Source organism: Cupressus sempervirens, chromosome 8 (genome assembly GCF_028749045.1).
Source record: "Cupressus sempervirens isolate cs-2001-9-10 chromosome 8, ASM2874904v1, whole genome shotgun sequence".
In the NCBI taxonomy this organism is placed as follows: Eukaryota; Viridiplantae; Streptophyta; class Pinopsida; order Cupressales; family Cupressaceae; genus Cupressus; species Cupressus sempervirens.
The window spans coordinates 581,553,595-581,575,712 of NC_143125.1; the positions used below are offsets into that span (position 1 = coordinate 581,553,595).

The following is a 22,118-nucleotide window of genomic DNA, read 5'->3' on the forward strand; positions in this document are numbered from 1 at the left end:
ATTTGGATTTTGCTTCAGGTAATAGGGTTACTTTCTCCTTCCCAATAGGTACCACAGCCTGAGACCAATCCATTTTAACTTCCCCTCCTAGGTCTCGACAAAAAGTCCGACTAAGAAGCATGCCATAGCTTGTGGGGATATCCACTACCAGAATGGTGAGTTTAATTCTTTTCTCAGGGTAAGCAGCTAGTGCCACTTGGGTATCTTTTATTTGACCCACCAAGGGTACCTGTTTTGAATCCATGGAATAACATTTGCCAAATGTTTTAGTTAAAGGAAGGTCTAAAGCTTTTGCTACTGCTGCTGGCATTATATTATCAAAAGCCCCTGAATCTATAATGCAATTACTCAACTTAAAGCCATGTAGAAAGAGAGAAACATAAAACGGATCAGGCTTGTGGTTATAAGAGGGTTCAAGACAGATTGGGTCTGGTTGAACTACCTCTTCCTGACTATTAGATTTTTGAGTTTCTGTTTTCTTACCTTTTGAGGATTTCTTCTTCTGTTGAGCAACTGTTTCATTGCCTTCTGATACTTTGACTTCATGGATTTGTTTGGCTGCTTTGTTAGGAAATGACTGATTAACATACTCAATCAGCTTATTAAGCTCACCAGGATTCATTCTTAAATATTCTGCAAGAGAAATTTGTATCCTTGATGTCTTACAAAACTCAACAATGTCAAATGTGGAATCTGAATCAACAACCTTCTTTAGGATTTGAGGAACAGTTGTTACAACAGGTGATGACTTACCTTCACTTTCTCTTTTCTCCCTTTGTTCCTTGGCCAGTGTAGGATTTGATTTATTCTTATCATGAGTTTCAGCTGCTCCAATCCTTTGCCCTCGAGTCAAGACTGAACAGGAAGCCTCTTCTAAGGTCAATAAGATGTCATTACCTCTGTCAGAATCAGATTCATACTCAAGGTAATAATTTACGGAGTCGCCAGGTTCCTCAGAAGATTCTTCTTCTATTATTACATTAGTGCAAGCCACTTTTTCTGCTTCAAGCTGCAGATATCTAATATTTTCAGGACAAGAAATTCCCTCGTGATCATTTGTAAGATGAAAAACACACATGTTATTTTTGCTAGGTGGAGCTTCAATCTGTAATCTTTGTTGACTTAAGGGTAAAGTAAGTTGTTTTCCCTGAAAACAACTTTGGCCTGGATATTTTCTTGGGATATCTTGGTATGGAGTGTTCATTTTAGGAAGTTGTTTCTTGAGAGTCATCACATCATTGATTAGCTTTTGAACCAATGGGTCTGATTTTTCTGAGGAAGGTGATTGAGTTTTAGAACCTTGCATTTCTTTCTTCCATTTTCCCACAGCTAAAAGATCATCTTCTAGTTCAAAGGCTAGTCTCTGAGCGGCCTCAACATCTGCTACTCTGTTTCTCCTCAAATGAAAACTGATGTCCGGAGGCATTGCATTAACAAAGAATCCTTTACAGTTTTCATCATTGGGTCTCTTGGTAGCAAGAATTTTATGAATTATCTTATTGAATTTTGCTACAAAATCTCTCATGGGTTCCTATATCTCCTTTTTCAATTGAGTTAGCTGAAGTAACAAGGTATGTTCATCTTTAGAGGATTTAAATCTATCCTCAAAAGCAGTACGCATATGATTCCAGTCAGTAATAAAACCTTGAGGTAGATGATGAAACCAGTCTGCCGCATCATCAATCAGAGTCTGCACAAATAACCTCACAGCTACATCTTCATGTGCAACAGCAAGGACAGCACATGAAGTATTAAAGGCATTAAGGTGCTCATCAGTTGATTTCTTTCCATCACCATAAAATTTGGGCAACACATCTCTAGCACCTTTAGGAAGTGGATGTAGATTACCTCCAAGAGCCAAGGGACCCACTTGTGCACCCCAAGGGTTAGCAACCATCCTAGGGAAAATGAGGTTCAAAGGCTGGATGTTTAAATGAGAATGTCCCTAGTGGAATTAAGGCTTGAAGGTTTACAACTATAGGGGTAGATTTCTTAGGACAAGTCGGCCTACTTTTACTCTTGACAAACTTCTTTCGCTTCTGGGAGAGGTCAGGGGCAAAATTGAGGTTTTTTACAAATTCATAAGACTCATCAATGAACCCCTTTCTTTCTTCACTTCGAGTATACCTTTTGCTAGCCAGCTTATCAATATATAGATTAATATGCAATACTCAGAATGGCCTTGGGACCAGTCTATCCACTATTGCTTCTTTGTTAACAATAGATACACCCCTAATGAGTTCGGCCCTTTCTTCTTCCCTTTCAAGCACTTGATTAACTTGTGTAAATTGCTCTAGGCTTGTTCTGAGTTTCCAAGCTTGTGCACTTAGGTCAGAAATGATATCTTCTTGTGTGTTATCAAACCCTAAGCCTAGTTGGAGTACTGGGAAAACTTCATGATGCGGTAAAACCATTTTATCGTTCCCCAGCGGAGTCGCCAAAAACTATTAGTGAACAGTTTTTCCCATGAATGTTCATATATCAAAACAGAGAAAAGAATGTAAACTAACAAATGAATTCCTATCCGAGAGGCTTAGGAATTCTTTGCTTAAAATTTCTTCAATGGAAACAGGCGCAGCTACCTTTATTGCAATGAAAGTTTTAACCCAATAAACTCAACAAAATAACTTTCCAAGAAAATAATCTGCTGAAGGTGTTGAAACAACTTATTTCATCTCATCAATACGAAACAGACTTTAATGCAAAAGAACCACTCGATTTTAATTATCAAAATGATCCACATAATTGAAAATTAAATCATCGAGCAGGCAAATTTCATAAACTAACTTCTCACAGAATTTCCAAATTTAGAGTTGACAATTCCAAAATCAATAATAGACGCAGCTAAAAGCTTAAATAGTATCTATAGAAATACTGATTAAAATAAGCAGATAATAGTATCCACTCACAAAGCTTTCAACCCAAAATCAAACTGTAGAGTTTCATGTATCTGCTGAAATCCTGAAATGCTACTTCTAAACTAGAAATAAGACCATAAACAAAAATAGTTCTGTCTATCGGTCTGCTGGAGAAATTCTAACCCTAAAATAATACTAATTATTACATTTATAGGCATCGGATTGGACCAAAGCCAAAATTACCCCGCTAGGAGTTAATCGTCATTGCGAAGAAACTGCTAATCTTGAAAAAAAGGTAACTGAAAGAAAACGGCCAAGGAAATGTAACTAATTTTACTTTCAAGCGTAACCGCTTGTCTTGCTCATGCAGCGCTATCTCCACTGGCCACGACTTTCGCCGTTTTCCACGTCTCATAAGCAGCTGAAAAGGCCGAGATAACCGATTGGTGCGGCAAGCCAATGTAGGTGAATCTCTGCTTCCAAACCTCTTTTATCTTCTTCATCTCGGCGATCTTTTCTTCGTGTATCTCCAGGTGCTTTAAGTTGATGATCAACATAGCCTCAATATGTGCCACGTTGGAGAAGTCCTGCTTATCCGGCGTCTTTTTATCTTGCCACTCCTGAAATTTCTTTTGCACCTCTTTGATTATTTCATCTGATTGGGCAACGAAGTCATCATCCCTCTCCATGAACTGCTTGGCAAACCATTTGAGATCATTCTGCATAATCTGCTGAATGACTCTAAGTTCTTGTAGAGCCTCTTTGATCTCAGATATTCCCTGTGTCAGTACTTCATTTCTCCATTCAATACAGTCTCTGAGGACATATAGGGCTTTTTCATCAAGACCAGCTACGGGGCATTCTGCCTGAAATTTCTGCAAACCGAGCTCTTGCACTTCTTCCAGCCACATGACTATTTTGGACCAGTTGTTCCTTTCTTTTTCGTATCCCTCATTGCTTGTTTCCACCTTTTTGAAAATGTTCAATATCTCCTTTGAGGCTTGGTCTAAGTGACCTATGTGTTTTACGGTGTTATGCAGAACATCCAGAACCCATTCGCCCACTATTTTTGCCACCGCTTTACATTTGTGCAAATTTTCCAATGATTGCTGACTAGTCGCAGAGGACACATCAACGATTGCAGACATTTCACTGATTGGCTTAGCCTCAGGGTGAAGGATAGCATTAATATACTGAGCCATGTTTTTAATCGTTTCTTTCATTTCCTGCTTATCCTGCCCATCTTTCCACACTCTTTCCGTGATCTTCTTATTGGACACCTCAAAGAATTTCATATCTGTCTCGCGATTTCCCTTTCCTAAGTCAACCTTGGTTATCTGATAGTCTTGAGGGGCTATGGAATCACGGGAGCTTCCGTCTGGCGGTGTAGCTATCTCTGCTGCCCATCGTCCTGACGATTTATCAAAATTGATCCTCGCTTCTATTCTCGCTTTCTTTACCTTAGGCGCTTTACCGAGACACTTGCTAACTAGATCATCGATTGGCATGGATATTGGGACTATGCTTCTTTTCTTCTCTATTGATGTCTCTAGCCACTTAGGTGTTGCCTAATCTTTGTCTGCAGTTGAGGAACACTTGACTAGAATGAGATTACTCTGCTGATTCTCAGCAGTCGCTGCCAAGTTCTGAGATTTTGGTAAATTGTCTGCCATAGGTGGATCTTCCACTGCCTCGAGGTCAACAGTTATGGTGTTCTTGCTTCTAGCGATCGATGCCTTTTTTGTGCTCGAGCGTGTTATCCTTTTGCTTTTCGGAGTCTCCTTTTGAACCTAAAGTTGAAGTGTTTTCGAAACTGCTTCAAGTTCAACTTCAAGTGGACCTGCAACAGAATCAAGGACACTTCGATTAGTTTGCTTTTGGGCAGTCCTTTTATCTCTACTTCTTGAAGACTTCTCAGAAAATCTTGGAGTAGCCGCTGCCTTTGATTTTATCCATTTGGCAGTTCTAGCTATTACATCCTTGGTACGGGCATATACATCATTTTCTTCCCTTTTCTCCCAGTCGATCTTAGGGATAGGCATGTATTCAACCTAGTCCATGTAAAATTGATCAAGTACCTCTTCAGAATCATCATCTTTCAGCCCATAAGTATCTAACTCCACATTAAACATGATGACCTGTTTAATGGTCAAGCATGACCACAGCCTCTTCCTCACTTCAAATTCATTATGACAGTTCACCCAGAAATCCTCTAATTGTGGGGAATGAAACAGAGAGACTGCATTTTTAATATTGTTTCTAATAAAGCCAGTGTAGTCAAAATCTCGAGAGGTGAAAGACTTAAGACATAAGCGGGTTAATGATTTGGCTGACAATATGGCTTCTTTCAAACTGGGGCATCTATAATGTCCAATTTCAATCGGGAAGAATACTGAAGAGGATTTTTTGGAAATTTGAAAGGACTCAACAAGAGAAGCAAACTGCCTACACATCTCTGACAACACTATAGAATCTGAACAATAGCGCGGTAATTTCAAAGGTTCACCAAGAAAACCACCCACTCTAATATATGTAAATCTGGGAAATTGAATGAAATAACAACCATAAATTTGCACAACTTGCATGGCTTCTTCTGACATCCTATCGTTTTCTCGACCTTGTAGTTCAAATACCAATTTCCCTAAAAAGACATCATTGACCTTCTTAAACTCTTTGCATACTGTGTCTTCCTGGAGATCTCTATAATATTGGTAGATAGGCATGTCATCTACCCAAGGTATATGTGGAAGATAGTCCCAATCTTTAGATGCCGCTAGGATGTAAATCAGATAAGAGGACAAGAAAAACGGACCACAGTTGGTAACATTTATCAAGCCCTTATGCAAGTTCTCTGCTATTAGGTCTGACCAATCAATGAATTTGACTCCCTCAACTATCTTCTATATGAAGAAGTACATCCAAGACTCCTAGTGGAAAGCATGTTTATTTCCCTTAATTCTATTAAGCAGGAGGACAATGTCTGCAATCTCTTTGATAAAGTGCTCGATAGTCAATGGTTTAGGCAGCCTAGAACCTCCCTCTGCAGGCTTCAAGAGCCAGGACTGAGCAATCTTAGTGTCGTAGCTGGTTTTGTTTGCGGCATACAGGCGCTCAGCTTCTTTGAACGTCCATGGCTCATAGGGTTCTTTATGAGGGATCCGAAGGGCGGAATTGACACTGATTTTGTTGATTTTGACAACTACTTCCCCCGATGTTTTCTTAACACACCCAGAAACAGGATCGAAATGATTTGCACATTCAAGGACACACTCAGGGTATGCGATAGCAGCAGGAAAAGCAGTAGCTTCTATTAACCCACTATCCACTAATCTCTGGTAAATAGGACTTGATGGGGTGTTCTTGGCTCGCTCTACTACTTCAGATAGGTTTCTATTTACCAGAAATGTGTCGCGAATTTCAGAGAGTGAGCTGAGCAAAGGTGGTTTCTCTAATTTGGGCAATTTTAGGCGGAAAAGAGTCATGATTATCGAAAAAGATAAGGCTAGAAATATCCCAAAACAAAGCGAACACAATTTGAAATAGAGAAGCGAATGAAAAAAGCACTTACAGTTCGACAGAGACAAAGCCTGCTATTCGTCCTACCCAATATGCTGAATTTTCTATGGAGAAAATGGAAAGAGTGGGAAAAAGGCTGAAAATGAATGCATTTAAGGAATGATTTGCACAGAGGATCGTAGGACAGATTTAGCAAGTAAATGCCATCATTACTCGTTCGTGTGACATTCATTGGAAAAGGCACCGCGGGTGTTCTATTTTAAATACCGTGTCAAATCCGCACATATTTTCCCATAACAAGTGATCATGAAATGATATTGTTAATACTCCATCCAATCTTGCCAGACACAAACACGTACCGCCTTAAATTTCTTCGCTTATGACTTCAGATGCTTTAGGGAATATTATGCTGGGACGCACCTTGATTTGGCTCGACAATCTTTGATCTGCATACAAAAATTGTTAGCGGGCAAAACCAACACTGAAATTGAAGTTGAAGTTTTGGGTGGTCGGGCTTCAATATCAACTTCGACTTCAAGTTTACTAAGGTCAACTCGAGAAAACAAAGTGCACTTATCCATTGGAAGGTTAACGAGACCTTGAACTTGAACTTGAAGTAAACTACAACTTCAAGTTCAACTTCAAGACGGGAAGACTTGGGACCGAAACATGTTAGGGTGCGACAAAAATTATAAGCTCTAACACTATGTAATCTTGTCTTCACTCATTAATTGACCTCAACTTGACAAGGTCAAAGCTTTGATACCACTGTAATATCTCAAACAAGATACAAGAACAAAAATAGACACGTGCAATCATATGCCAGCTATGTGAGATATCAATTATAATCAAACAATTACAACTGCAATTACAATCTAGATATGGCTCAAGAAACCTTGCACATTGGCCTTCTAACAACTATTTGAGTAAGGCGTTGTGGAGTGATGATGTTAGTATGACTGATATACTGATGACCATATGTTTGAAAAATCAAATGTTTATATTCTCGAGATGCAGATGTGTAAAGGTTGAATACACTAGTGTCGTTGTATTTGTCCTAGTGATATTAGGACATAGCTCTTGCACAAATATGATAATAGCTCAATGTGCAGTTGGGCCATCATTGATCTCAGATGTATATGCTGCTACTAAAATTGAGATTCGTTGTCCATTTCCTCAGTTTGCAGTGTGAGATTCAATCCAACATATTTGAACACAATGTTGTTTCTAGGAATTCCAATGTAACTATTGATCCTAATACGTTGAGATGGGAATCACACCAGATGTTTGTGTAAGTCATTTCTGATCAATTCCAATATGATCATTGTCAATGTTGATACCCTAAGATGGTAATTATAGTAGATGTTTATGTGTTTGTCGAACATACAAACTCTATGGTACAAATGGCAATGTTCACTGAGTATATGTTTCATAAATTGTCACCAATGATTTATGGTTGTTGATGGACTACACAATATGTTTGATGTGTTTCTCAATGTCACAAACCTATATTGCCAATAGGAATATCTTTGGGGAATCATGACAATTGCAGATACAAGATCACTGAACTTTAATCACAATGAATGACAAAATGTAAGAATATGCTCCTACAAGGGAAAGATGTCAGTATGCCAAGTGAATTGCTGGTATAAACAATAACCTCAAGATCGCACGATGCGAAACTATGAATTGTTGACAATGCTTGCAATTCTATCAGCCCAATTTGGTCTTGAAGAGACTTTACCAAATTGGAAATGATGCTGGAGTAGGGAGAATATATCACCTCTGAAATTGAAATCTCCCAACAATTCTAATGAGAAATCCCAAAGACAAATAAATTCAAAAGTTGATTCATGATTATGTTTCTCTATCAATGCTGATATATGCATGATGTTCAAGAAAATCAAAACAAGCTCGTCAGCTAGCTTAGAATGGCGCCAAAAAAGGTTAATTTAAAAGAGGTTCAAGCTCAAGAAAGGTAGTGCACAAGTATGCCGCCCAAATTGGGCCCCTTACAATGCAAAAGTTGGCTGATGATTATGTTTCTCTATTAATGCTGATATATGCATGATGTTCAAGAAAATCAAAACAAGCTAGTCGGCTAGCTTAGAATGGCGCCAAAAAAAGTTAATTTGAAAGAGGTTCAAGCTCAGGAAAAGTAGTGCACAAGTACGCCACAAAAATTAAGCCCCTTACAATACTATCTAGCTCACAGGGAACACTGAGCTAATAGAAAAACTTGTGAGTGGGTTTGACCGAAAGAGGGAGCATGACAAGTGTGGTGATGATTTCAAATGATGAAATACTTAATGTAATTTTCACTAGAGTTGGAACGCCATTGAAGGCTTTTTGAGTTCTTAAAATAGCTTTATCAATAGGAAATATGCGTCTTACGGAGGTTGTAGAATCTAGTTACTAAGAAAACCAACAAGAGAGCCTCCCAAGGTGATTTGATACCCTCATTGGAAACGACAAAATTTATATTTTTATGTTTCTCCCAACTTGTGTATTCAATCTCTTGGTCATTGTGAATGTATGAAGTTTGCGTGTGCATAATTAATGGGCACTAATTTACAACATTATGACTTACACTAGAATGGGATAACATGCAATAATGTCAATTCATAACTTACCAAATCATTCTATATGTTGATAAAAAACTGGTAAACATAAATGCTCTCTTAGTGAACTTGTGATATTGTTTTAGTAAGTTAAAATATATATTAATAATAGATAAATTCATAACCAACCATATGTTGTTGACTGGACCTGCTAGATTATGTGGATCAATATCATTATGATGAAACAAAAAAGCATTTTGCGTAATCAAATAAAGATTGTTTAGGACATATCATCAATTGGAAATATATATATATATATATATATATATATATATATATATATATATATATATATATATATATATATATATATATAATAAACATTTTTAAAATTATATATTTTTTGCAAAGAGCACAAAATAAATCTTCATACCACACACCTTGTCATACAAATCCCCAGCAAAAGAGGCACCATCACAGTACAAAAGTTTCACCCTATTCCAATTATAGAAGTCTGTCACGTATATAAACATGAGAAACATTCTTAGCATCATAGACCGATACATAATTACTGCAATGAGAAAGGAACTTTAAAACATTTCAGAGATGATTATAGAAAATATCAAAACTTGATTAATGTTGATCCATACATCTTTCTCCTCCAAAAAGTTTGAGCATTTACAAGTCCTCATATTTATTTTCGTATTCTATATTTTGTTTATGGTTTGCATCCTTAATATGTATTAATTTATTTGTCATGATAATGGAATAGAAATGGATACAGAACATTGAGAAACCTGAGGAATCAACAAATGGATCTTCTTAATTAATAAGGAATTTGTAATGCTCAAAAAGGTTAATACATTCAATGTTTTCAAACATATAGGGATCACAAACTTAGTCACCTAGACAATTGGGATACTAGGGAAAAATACAAGTAAATTAGTTTGGAATATGTGTGAACACCTATATTTGTGTGATGACCTATACCTACAACTCCTCTCAAATCAATATGCAGCCACTGGAATGAAGTCGTACGATCAGCTGAGTGCAGTATGGTAAGATTGAAATACTTGTATGGATGCCAAACAGGGTTGTACGGATAAGGATGAAGGTCGTATGGTATGCTATTGGAAACCAAATGTGTCGTACGGTGGCAAAGAGATGATGTACAGTTAGCACTCTAGTCATACGGTAGTATAAGGAGGCCATACAGTGAATTGAGGACAAGGTTGTATGGTGAGCAAAGTAGCCGTACAGTAGGGGGCTATGCAGGTCATACGGTAGGGATTAAGTTGCCGCCAAATGAAGGGCCGTATGGGTGATGGATGGAGCTGGATAAGAGGAAATGCAGTTGACAGGCTATATGAATGATACACCAATAAGCAGAGAAAACACCAATATTTACTAGAGTTTGAATACAAGAGAGAAAATCAAATAAACAAGTTATTTCTCCAATTCGTAATATGATGGTGCTCTGATTTGCTAGATCCGAGCAAAGTATTATAGGCAACGGAATAGGGTGAGGGTTGAATCCCACCGAAACTAGAAACAAGCCAAATAGGGAAGATCTTTCACTTCCAAAATTGCGAACAATAGAGAATCCCAACAGGAATTCGAAGTACAAAGAACTATAATCAAATCACATACCTAATGACTACCTACAAGTTGTGCTTAAATACCCATTGGGGAAAACTTTACAAAGGTGTACAAAGATACCCGATGGCAACACAACCTACGGAAACAAAACAAAAATGGGTCCGAGATATATTAAATCAATCGACCCATTAACAATAGTTTGATTAATGATTTATTTTATAACGAGAACATTTAGTCCTCCCATCCCAAATTTTGCTTGTCCTCAAGCAAATACAATGCCGGATGTTGTAGAATGTGCTCGCCCTCCCATGCCATGTCATCCAACGACAAGTGTTTCCAACATACCACATATTCCTTCACCGTGCGGTTTCACAGGGTCTTCTCACGTACTTCGATGATCTCGGCTGGTTCCAATATGAGTTTTCCTTCTTCAATGAGCGGCAGAAGGTCTGTAGCTACTATGACATTCTGTCCCACGGCTTTCTTTAGGAATGAAACATGAAAAATGTTATGAATATGACTCCCCTCCTAAAGTTCCAACTCGTAGGCGACTTCACCGATGCGGCAAACTACATGATAGGAGCCATAAAATTGTGGCTTCAATTTTTATTTTCCCTTTTCCTTCAATAAGAATTGTCGGTATGGCTAGAGCCTGAGATAGACCAAGTCTCCTACTTCAAAACTCCTCTCTATTCAGTGTCTGTCAGCATACATCTTTTGTTGATTCTATAACCGTTGTAATTTTTCCTTTCTTCATCTTAGGATGTCCTGTCCCCCCTGAAGCCAATCCCTCGCCCTCAATGCACGACTGTCACCCAGAATTGTGTCGATGAAGGAAAAGGGTTCGTACCTAAATAAAGCTTTGAATGGTGTCATCCCAATGGACATGTGATACATGGTATTGTAACAATATTCCCCCTAGGTGTATCCATTTGAACCATGCCCGTTGTTGTGCCGAAACATAGTTCCGAAGGTAACCTTCGAGCCACTTATTCACAATCTCCATCTGTTTGAGGTTGGTAATGAGTACTTGGTGACAATTTTGTCCCTGCCAGTTGAAACAGTTTTGTCCAGAAGATACTGATAAATCGTCCATCTTGACCACTGACAATGTTTCGAGGTAACCCGTGTAGATGAAAGACTTCTCTGAAAAATAGATCGGCTACCTGTGCGGCCTGAAATTCTAAGGGGATGGCGAAGAAATGTGCGTACTTCGTCAGTTTGTCAACCACCATGAAAATCCAATCATTTCCATTCACCTTGGGAAGTCCAGTAATGAAATCCATCAAGATACTTTCCCACTTCTATTTTGGAATTGGCAAAGGTTTCAGTAACCCAACGCGTAAAGTATGTTCAGATTTGTTCTACTGGCAGACCACACACTCTTACATACTGCAATACGTCTCCTTTAAGACCTTTCCATGAAAACCCCTCCTTGAGACGTCTGTAAGTTTTGAGGAAGCCAGGGTGTCCTGCCAACGGTGAGTCATGTACCTCCAAAATTTACTACTCCAATTTGGATTCTGGCACTAAAAATATCCGATTCTTATAGTAAATGATGTCATCCACCACTTTGTACCAATCATCCTGGGTGTTGCCATCCATTAGCTCATAGGCAAATGTTTTTTTGGAATATTCTACCAACAAGTGTGCTTTCTAGTTAGCTGAAATTTGGGTCAATAAGAAAATGGCAATTTTCCTAGACAAAGCATCTGCAACCACATTGTTCTTTCCTTTCACATATTCAAAGTCAAAATCAAAAGCCTAATGCTTACCCATTTTTGTTGTCTCTTGTTCAAGTCTTGTTGCTCCAAAAAATATCTCAAACTATTGTGATTCGTACGAACGACAAACTTTGCACCCACTAGATACTACCGAAACTTGGTTAGTGTTAGGATAAACCATGGACAGAAATAAAAACTACATGCAAATATAACCAATAACAGAAAATAATAGATCACACAGAAATGAACACAAGGCACCAAGATTTAACGTGGTTCACCCAATCCCTAGGCTACGTCCACCAAACAGCAAGTCTAATCTTATTACAATCCAATGATTACAACCTAATTACAGTCCGTAATCCCTTACAGCTCAATACCGCCGCAAGAAGCAATTTCGCATCACAACATAATAAAAAATACCTAACCCTAAACCCTTTTATACAAGTATTTTATCCGTTTTAGGGTTACAACATGTCGGCCACATGTCGGCCATAATATGTCGGCTACAATGTATGTACAGTACTTTCCTGATCAATCACCATAATCTAACAGTTAGTGCATGTACGATGGCTAACATCTCTTTGTCATAAATGGAATATAAGCATTTTGTTTGCGTAAGCTTCTTGCTTTCATAGGCTACGGGTTGTCTATCTTGCATCAGTACCGTGCCAATGCCTTCTCCAGATGTGTCTCACTCCAGAATGAACAGTCAAGTGAAATCAGGTAATGCAAGTATGGGACAAGTGCTCATTGTCTCTTTCAGCTTATCAAAAGTGAGTTGCACCTTTTCATTCCACTGGAAAGAACCCTTCCTTGTCAGATCTATTGAGGGTGCACTGAGATGAAAGAATAACGAACCTCTGGTAATAACTACACAGTCCAAAAAATCCTAGCAATTCCGTGAGTGATTTTGAGGGAGGCCAATCAAGAATAGCTTGAATCTTCTCCTAACGAACTTGAACTCCATATTTACTGACAACATGCCCCAGGTACAATATTTCTGTCATACCAAATTCACACTTGGATCGCTTGGCGAACAAAGATTGATCCTTCATGATCCTTAGGATTTCATCCAGATGCTTCAAATCCTCTTCCCATGTCCTACTATAAATAAGAATATCATCAAAAAATACAAGTACTTACACAATTATTTTTTGAAGATGTGATTCATGCATGATTAGAATGTAGCAGGTGCATTTGTTAATCCGAACGGCATGACTAGGAACTCATAATGCCCTTAGTGACAACGAAAAATCGTTTTTTCCACATGTTCTTCCCTCATGCGGATTTGATGGTATCCAGAATGGATATCTATTTTCGAAAAATAGACTACGCCATGTAATTCATCCAACAGCTCATCTATCCTTGGAATGGGATATCTATTTTTTATTATTCTTTTGTTCAATGCACGGTAGTCCACACACATCCGCATCGTCCCATCCTTTTTTACCAATACCACTGATAATGTGAAAGCACTAGAACTAGGATAGATTCATCCTTTCTCTAGCAGTTCCTGAATCGTCTGTTCAATCTCATCATTGAATTTCTTGGGATGGCGATAGGGTGTGGTTATGACCGGCTTGGCTCTGCTTCCAACTCGATAGTATGTTCAAGCCCTCGATGAGGCAGTATGCCAAGAGGAATGTCTATAAAAACTTTATAATGATCACTCAAGATATTCTAGAGATCATCATTCTGGGGAGGTGTTTGTTGCCCTTTTATAGGTTTTTCCAAGACAAAATAGTATATAGCCCAAGCAATGTCATCACACCGAAAAATTGCCTCCATCCGATGTGCAGAAACTTCCTTCAGACCCTCATTTGTCAGTCCACGAAGAAAAACCTTCTTTCCATCAACAACAAAAGTGAAGTCCATCCATTTGAAGCTCTGAGTGTATTCATCAAGTGTCTCCATCTACTATATGCCCAAAATAACCTCCATGTCATCAAGGTCCACTATGAAGAAATCATAGGTCACCGTGTGATTCGCCATTGCGATACTTAGCTAAGGAACAAGGTGTGTGCAGGGCAGAAGAGTCCCTCCAGCAACCTTGACTAGGAATCCTAGGTGCATCTCCGTAGGTAGATCTCTTTGCTTCACCAGAGAGATAAGTTTATGAAGTTTAGAGTGCGCCCACTATCGAACATCACCATAACCCTTTGTCCTTGAACGGTTCCTCGTACACGAAACACCGTGCACCTCGGGCTACTGGCAAGGGCGATAGTTCCTCTGCGTTGTACCAATGTTGCAATTCTTTCCGTATAGTTCAAACTAACCATTTTGGTGTCCTCGTGGGGTTGGTTTTCTTCAAAGGGTATATCTTCCTATTCGTCCTCATCATCAAGCATGACCTCAATATAGTGGATTTCTACTTTCCCGAGGCATTTGTACCCAAGTTCCCATGGTCCTTGCAGTTGAAACATAGTGTCTTCCTTTGGAGCTCCTGTCTGGTAGCTTTGTCCAATGACGGCTTTCTCCGTGTAGGTTTGTTTTTTTGTCCCTCGAAAATATTACAAGGTAATTGGTAAATACTTGCTTATTTATAACAGAGATCGAAAGGTCAATTTATACAAAAGGAAGAGACGATGTTTCCTTAGGAAACGATCGTAAAGAATAGAAACATTCTATTCCAGAGAAAGCAAAAAACGAAAGCAAACTAAAGCTAAAGATATTTATAAGATAACCATTAACTAATAATAGACGTCTTATCTATTATTGTAATACCCTCCCTTAATGGTTAATCTATCTAACACACCAAGCTGTCCTCTGAATTTGACAAACTTATCAGGACCAAGAGGCTTGGTGAGAATGTCTGCAGTCTGATCTGAGGTAGGAACATACTGCAGATCTATAGTCCCGTCTTCAACCAGCTGTCGTATGTAATGACAATGAACATCCACATGCTTGGTTCGTTCATGGAAGACTGGATTCCGTGCTAACTTGATAACCCCTTTGTTATCAACAAACAGAGTAGTCGGTCCTGCTGGTGACATCTGCATATCCCCAAGCATCCGACGAAGCCAAACAGCTTCACATCCTGCCTTAACAGTCCCTCTATATTCAGCCTCTGTAGAAGAGAGAGAAACTGCCTGCTGCTTCTTGCTGGTCCATGTGACTGCATCGGATCCCAAACTGAACACATATCCAGATGTTGACTTTTTTCATCAACAGAGCCTGCCCAATCTAAATTTGTGAACCCACTGAGTTTAGGATTAGAACTCCGAGAATACAGAAGTCCATAATTAGAAGTGCCCTTCACATAACGAAGCACACACTTTGCTGCCATCCAATGATCAACCTTAGGAGCTGTCATAAAGCGTGAAATATAGCTGACTGCGAAGCTGATATCAGGCCTAGTAGCAGATAGGTAGATGAGGCTGCCTACTAGTTGCCTATACGTAGTATCATCAACGGAAGGAGAATCAGACTTGGCTGATAACTTGAGACCTTTCTCCATAGGTGTAGATGCAGGTTTGCAATCCTGCATTCGGAATTTGTCTAACAAGGCTCTGGCATATTTGGACTGAGAGATGAATATACCAGAAGACTGTTGCCAAACTTCAACACCTAAGCAACAATGCATGAGCCCAAGGTCAGTCATATCAAAAGACTGGCATAAGTGTTGTTTGATTCCCTGAATCAAAGATGCCGAACTGCCAGTGATGATCAGATCATCCACATAGATAACCAGAAGGATGATGTCACTGTCAGTAGTCTTGATGTACAGATTTGAGTCTGAAGAACTCCTCTTGAAGCCTTGATCACTGAGGTACGTATCAATCTTGATGTACCATGCCCGAGGGGCCTGCTTCAAACCATAGAGAGCTTTTACCAATCTGAGAACCTGATGGTCTTTACCAGCAACCTTGAAAGCAGGAGGCTGCGTCATGTAGACCTCTTCATGGAGATCACCATTCAGGAAAGCACTCTTTACGTCCATCTGATGGACCTTCCAGCCAAACTGTGCTGCCATGGCTAAGACTAATCTGATGGTGCTCATCTTTGCAGTAGGAGCAAAGGTCTCCTCATAATCAATGCCCTGACGTTGAGAAAAGCCCTTTGCCACTAAACGAGCTTTGTACTTATCCAAAGTACCATCTGATTTGTATTTGATTTTGTAGACCCATTTGCAGCTAATGGGTTTCTTCCCTGGGGGAAGATCAGAAAGGACCCAAGTCTTGTTCTTCAGCAGGCTCTGGTGTTCAGATTACATGGCTTGTTCCCACTCTGGAATTCCTTTAGCCTCGGAATATGTTTGAAGTTCAAACACACTGTGAATGTTGGCCATAAGAGCAAAGTTAACAAAATCTATAGTTTTGCTCTTTTTCCGAGTAGTTCTCCCATCAATGAGCTCATCATCATGAAGATCAGCAAGTGTCTTAGCCCACCACTTAGGTCGGAGAGGAGAATGACCAACAGTAGTACTAGGAGATGCTTGATCAGCAGGATCCTGATCAGAAGAATCTAGATCAAACTCAGGTGAAGCATCTTCAAAACGAGGTGATCCTGTAGGAGAAGCCGGAGGTGGCTGTACAGGTATCACTAGCAGGACTGGAGCTGTAGGAGCTACTGGAGCCCTCCCATCAGGTGGACCTAATGGAAGCCGAACTCCCAAATCATGAACCTGCATAGGCTGGTCTGCTGGATCAGGAATAGGAGAAACAGGCATGAATGGTCCTCGCTGCTCATCAAAGACTACATCGCGGCTGTATATGAGACGAGATGTCTCAACATCAATAAAGCGGTAGGCTTTGTGAAGACTGTTATATCCAGCAAGCATCAGTTTCTGAATCTTGGCATCCAACTTGGTGCGTAAAGCATCAGGGATCCAAACAAAAGCAAGAGAACCAAAAACCTTCAGGTGACTGATTCTGGGCTTGCGACCTGACCAGGCCTCTTCCGGAGTTTTACCTTTGACCACCACTGTGGGTGACCGGTTCAACAGATAAACTGCAGTGTTAACTGCTTCTGCCCAAAAACGCTTTGGAACATGTTTGTGTTGAAGCATGGAACGAGCCATCTCGGTGATTGTCCTGTTCCGACGTTCAACTACACTGTTCTGTTGTGGCGTGTGGGGTGTGGTGAACTGGCGTTGGATGCCATGTGTATCCAAGAAGCTGGAGAAAACATTAGAACAAAATTCCCCCCCATTGTCTGATCTAAGAGTAATAATAGATTTCCCAGACTCTTTTTCAACTAAGGGTTTAAACTTCTGAAATACAATAAATGCATCGGATTTCTTTTTAAGGAAATACACCCACATTTTTCTACTGAAATCATCTACAAACAACAAAAAATACTTGTACCCAAGAACAGAAGGAGTGGCCATAGGGCCGCAGATATCAGCATGAACAAGCTGAAGTACTTGAGAAGCTCGCCAAGAATCGCCACTGGGGAAAGGTGTGCGATGTTGCTTCCCAGCCTGACATGCGTCACAAACTCCAAGGTGTTGGGTTTGAATCTCTGGCAAACCAAGAACAAGCTCATCCCGAGCAAGTTGTGAGAGATAATGCACATTTAAGTGCCCATATCGCTGATGCCAAAGTGTGCTGATGGAAGATCGCCGAGCAACCATAGCTAAGTCCTAAGAATCACCAGAATCAGTAAGTCTGAAAAGACCATGATCCTCAAGACCAACTGCAACAGTAGACTTAGTCGCCCGATCAGTGATGGTGCACTGATGTGAACTGAAGGTGACTGCCAAGTGTGGAGAATGTCGCAGCAACTGACTGACCGAGAGTAGATTTAGTTCCATCCCTGGAGCGTAGTACACATCAAGGAATATGAGCTTCCTCCCAACAGACTGAATTTGAATGTTGCCTTTACCAACAACCGTGTACTCTTCTCCACCACCAAAGATAACAGACTCTAAATAAGGCTGGTAGTCAGTAAACCAGTCTCTGCGGTGAGTGAAATGTCGAGAGGCACCTGAATCAATGTACCAGGCAGATGACTGTACATGATCTGCAGGTCTTTTAGCCATGAAGGCATAAAAGGCAGATTCCACCTGCTCAGTGTGCTCTGCACTGTTCGCTTTGGGTTGCGAACCTGATTGCTTAGACTGGGGCAGCTAAGCGTTTTCGACATGCAACCTTCATGTGACCATACTTGTGGCAATAGTTGCATTGAATGTTCTTCTTTTTGGTACCATCGGATGCTGGAGCAGAAGACTTCTGCTGAGATGGTTGCTGAAATTTGCCCTTATCCTTCTGAAAGGATTTCGCAGCAAAGGCTTGCTCAGTGGAGGTGGAACTGGAGCTGCTACCGAACTGTTGTTTCCACCGATCTTGCTGAAGTAGCAGGGTGCAGAGATCAGTGAACTTTAGATCAACACCAGTAGATGTGATGTTGAGAGTCTCGATAAAATGCTCATAGGAATTTGGTAAACTCCGAAGAGTGATTACCACAATATCCTCTTCCTCCATCTTGCGACCGATGGCAAGTAACTGATCACGGATTTCCTGAATCCGATTCAGGTGTGCCTGGAGCGAGGTGCGCTCATCCATGACAATAGAAAACGGAGTGTTTTTCATAAAGAAGGCTCTGCTCTTGTCGGAAGTCTCATGAAGACCTTTTAGATGTGTCCAAATTTCAGCCGCTGTCTTGCCGGATGGAATCTGAGAAAGCTGGTCATTAGCTACGGAGAGATTGAGAAATATTACTGCCTCTCGATTGTTCAGATCCCATGTATCTTGATCAGGACCCGGAGAAGTCGGACGCTGCTTAACACCCAGAACAAGTTGATCGGTGTTTCGATATTCAAAGATTGCGATGATGCGCTGCATCCAGGTTCCATAATTGCGACCATTGAATTTGGAATTATGCTCAAGCAGAATATTTGTCAGAGATGCCATGGCACGTTTTTCAATGAAAAACTGTGAAAATCTGTGAAGGCACGTTCTTCGAGGCAAAAATACAGAAGACCCAGAAGAATCAGAGAATGACCCAAAAGAGAGCTCGAAAAACGCAAAAGGAATCTGCTGTCGTTTTCTGAATTCGCTGGTTGGAAAATCGAGACACAAAAATCGAGGCACCCAGAAAAAACGAATGACAACCCAGTTGAGCTCTCGAAAAACCCACCAAGAATCTGTGAACAAAAAAAAATTTCGACCCCAAAAATTAGGGTTTCGAAAAAAACGGCCCTAGCTGAAAAAAGCTTGAAAAAACTTCAGATTTCTTGATGAAAAATGGTCGAATCTACTTCCAAGAGCACGATGACAGACTGAGACGGCTAAGAGCATGAAGATTTGATATAGAAACATGCAGATTTTCACCCCAAAAACGCGAGTCTCCAAAAAATGGCCACGATTTCCATGCGATTTGCAGACCCATAATTCGAGAATTTCTCCAAGCAGAAAAACCCTAAGTGGGTTTTGGAGAAATTAGCTGAAATAATTTTGGAAAAAATTTAAACAAATAATTTCAAGAAGAAATTATAAATTTTTCCAAAAAAATTTAAGTATTTAGCTCTGATACCATATTACAAGGTAATTGGTAAATACTTGCTTATTAATAACAGAGACCGAAAGGTCAATTTATACGAAAGGAAGAGACGATGTTTCCTTAGGAAACGATCGTAAAGAATAGAAACATTCTATTCCAGAGAAAGCAAAAAACGAAAGCAAACTAAAGCTAAAGATATTTATAAGATAACCATTAACTAATAATAGACGTCTTATCTATTATTGTAATAGAAAACACCGGCATCATACTCCTTGCCTTCTTAATGGCCTCCGACAAGGTGGCAAAATTGAACCCTTTTACCCAACCCTTCAGTGGTTCTATCAATTCGTCCATGAAAAGCACTATTCGTCTTCTTTCAGAAATGTTCGTGACCAAAACAGAGAGTTTCTAAAATTCTGCAATGTACTAATCAACCGATCCAGTTTGCCTCACCTATGTCAAATCTTTGAAATTGAGTTTTGGATCTTTACAGTCAAATCGATCTATCAATCTCTTAGTGAATTCCGCATAGGTATTTATTTGATCATGCCCTAGTGTGATGGTGCCATGATGCCACCATTTATACGCAACTCCCTCCAAGTGTAATGCTGCAAATTTAATTGCTTCTTCTTCTGGCATAGGATTAAGCTGGAAGTAAGAATCAACCTTCATTACCCAAACTTGTGCAGATATGGATCTGGACCTGTCAAATGGAGACAAATTTACTTTACTGAACTTCCTTTTGAGATCATCGTTAAAATATCCTTGATTTCTACCTCCTGAATATCTCATCCTCAAATTTGCATAATCTTTGTAGAATATATCTTCTTCCAAATTCGCATTCCTCCAGTCTTCTCTCAGTTGTTCTTGCATTTCTTCAAAGGTCGGTTGCTTCCCTCCGTGTGGTGTCTCCATCCATGGGGGAAAAGACAGCATAGAAGGTCGAAAGTGTGCTGGATAAGGGTTTGCTTTACCCGACACCGAGTCCCCATTATGACCATTTTCTTCATCAGATATTTTATTATCTACCTACTTCTTGAGAATTTCTTCTATGAGACATTAAGCATCATTGATCTGTGCTTGATTTCTTGCAAGTTCTCTCAGTAGTGCCACAAGTTCTCAGTATTTCTCTCATCTTGTTTATTATATCAATAACTCATCACAACTTATGGTTTCTCAATCATCAATTAGCAATTTTCATATTTGAGCATTGTGAGCACACAAAATATAACATCAACGGTAAATCTACTCGTCAAGAGGAGCATCATACATGGTCTTTGTGAGCTATGTCATTTGTTGGAGCTCTTCATGCCTAATCCTAATTGTTGCATTGATTTGTGTTTTTGAGCTATTTTTGGGGTTTAAATTAGTTCCTTTAAACTCACATTTCCTTGCACACAACACAAGTAAGCATATAGTCATATTATATTTATTTTTAGTCATCATGAGATTTGAATATGAGGGAAGGGTTATAGTACCCAAGTAAACCTAAATATTTAAGATTAAAAATCTTGTAACCTTTTGGATCCTATAAGAAATAATCCCAAGAACCAGCACTACCTAGTGTTTCAAGGGCTAACATTGACCCTAAATCTAAGCATCAAATGAGACAACCACAATCAATGACCCAAGGTGATTGACAAGTCAGTCTATATATTTTGTACAAATAAACGTTGAAATATATTTTTTATGTGGTATTCTACAACATTGGAGTAGTTAATCTATTTTGGTACATTGTATTTTAGATCAATTATATGTATTTGTACTTTTATTATAAATTTGATTATTGGTGGTCAAGAATGCTAGTCTATGTAACCCAGGTATGCGTCCCCACCCAAAAAGGCCAAGTTTTGGAAACGGGAATGTCCCTAGGACAGGGCGACAAGTATGGGACGTCCTCTAGCCATCCCCAAAATCCAAGAATTGGCAGGAGATGTCTCGGAGATGTGGGGACAGGATAGGAAAAATTGGGGATGTACGACTGTCACCAGGACAGCAGGGGATGTCCATCTCGAGGACGATCGTCCGTCCCTAATGTTTTGCAAGTAAAAATAAAAATAAAAATGGGTAAGCTCTGGATTTTGTGTGAAGCTCTTCCATCCTGAATCTGTTTTTGTGTGGAAGCACGAAAAGGATTTATATTATAAAGCCCATCTTTTTACCGTGGGTTGGAATTCCCTAGCCCTAGCCCACAAATACCGGTATAGAGATGTCATCTAATAGGTAAAATAAATATTAGATATGTAATCTGATCTAAAGAGATTAGAATTGATATTTTATTAGTTCTTGTGTTATATAAAGTTTGTTGTTGTTTTAAGGAAATATATTAATAGAGTGAGGATGGCTTATTTGTTAAAGATATAGTAGTGTCAGTTAGTATGGAAGGATTAACCTGGTAACTGTGTGTGCATGCATGT

The 22,118-nt window shown here is 39.5% G+C and overlaps 1 protein-coding gene across 1 annotated transcript in view; it reads right to left on the reverse strand.

Annotated features, from left to right (window-relative positions):
- LOC149543760 (pectin acetylesterase 3-like) overlaps window positions 1-22,118 on the reverse strand; it is a 182,433-nt gene that overhangs the window by 138,002 nt on the left and 22,313 nt on the right. The window contains exon 4 of the mRNA XM_089798453.1: window positions 9,376-9,449. Within this exon, the coding sequence (XP_089654579.1) occupies window positions 9,376-9,449 (74 nt within the window). The remainder of the gene's footprint in view (window positions 1-9,375; window positions 9,450-22,118) is intronic.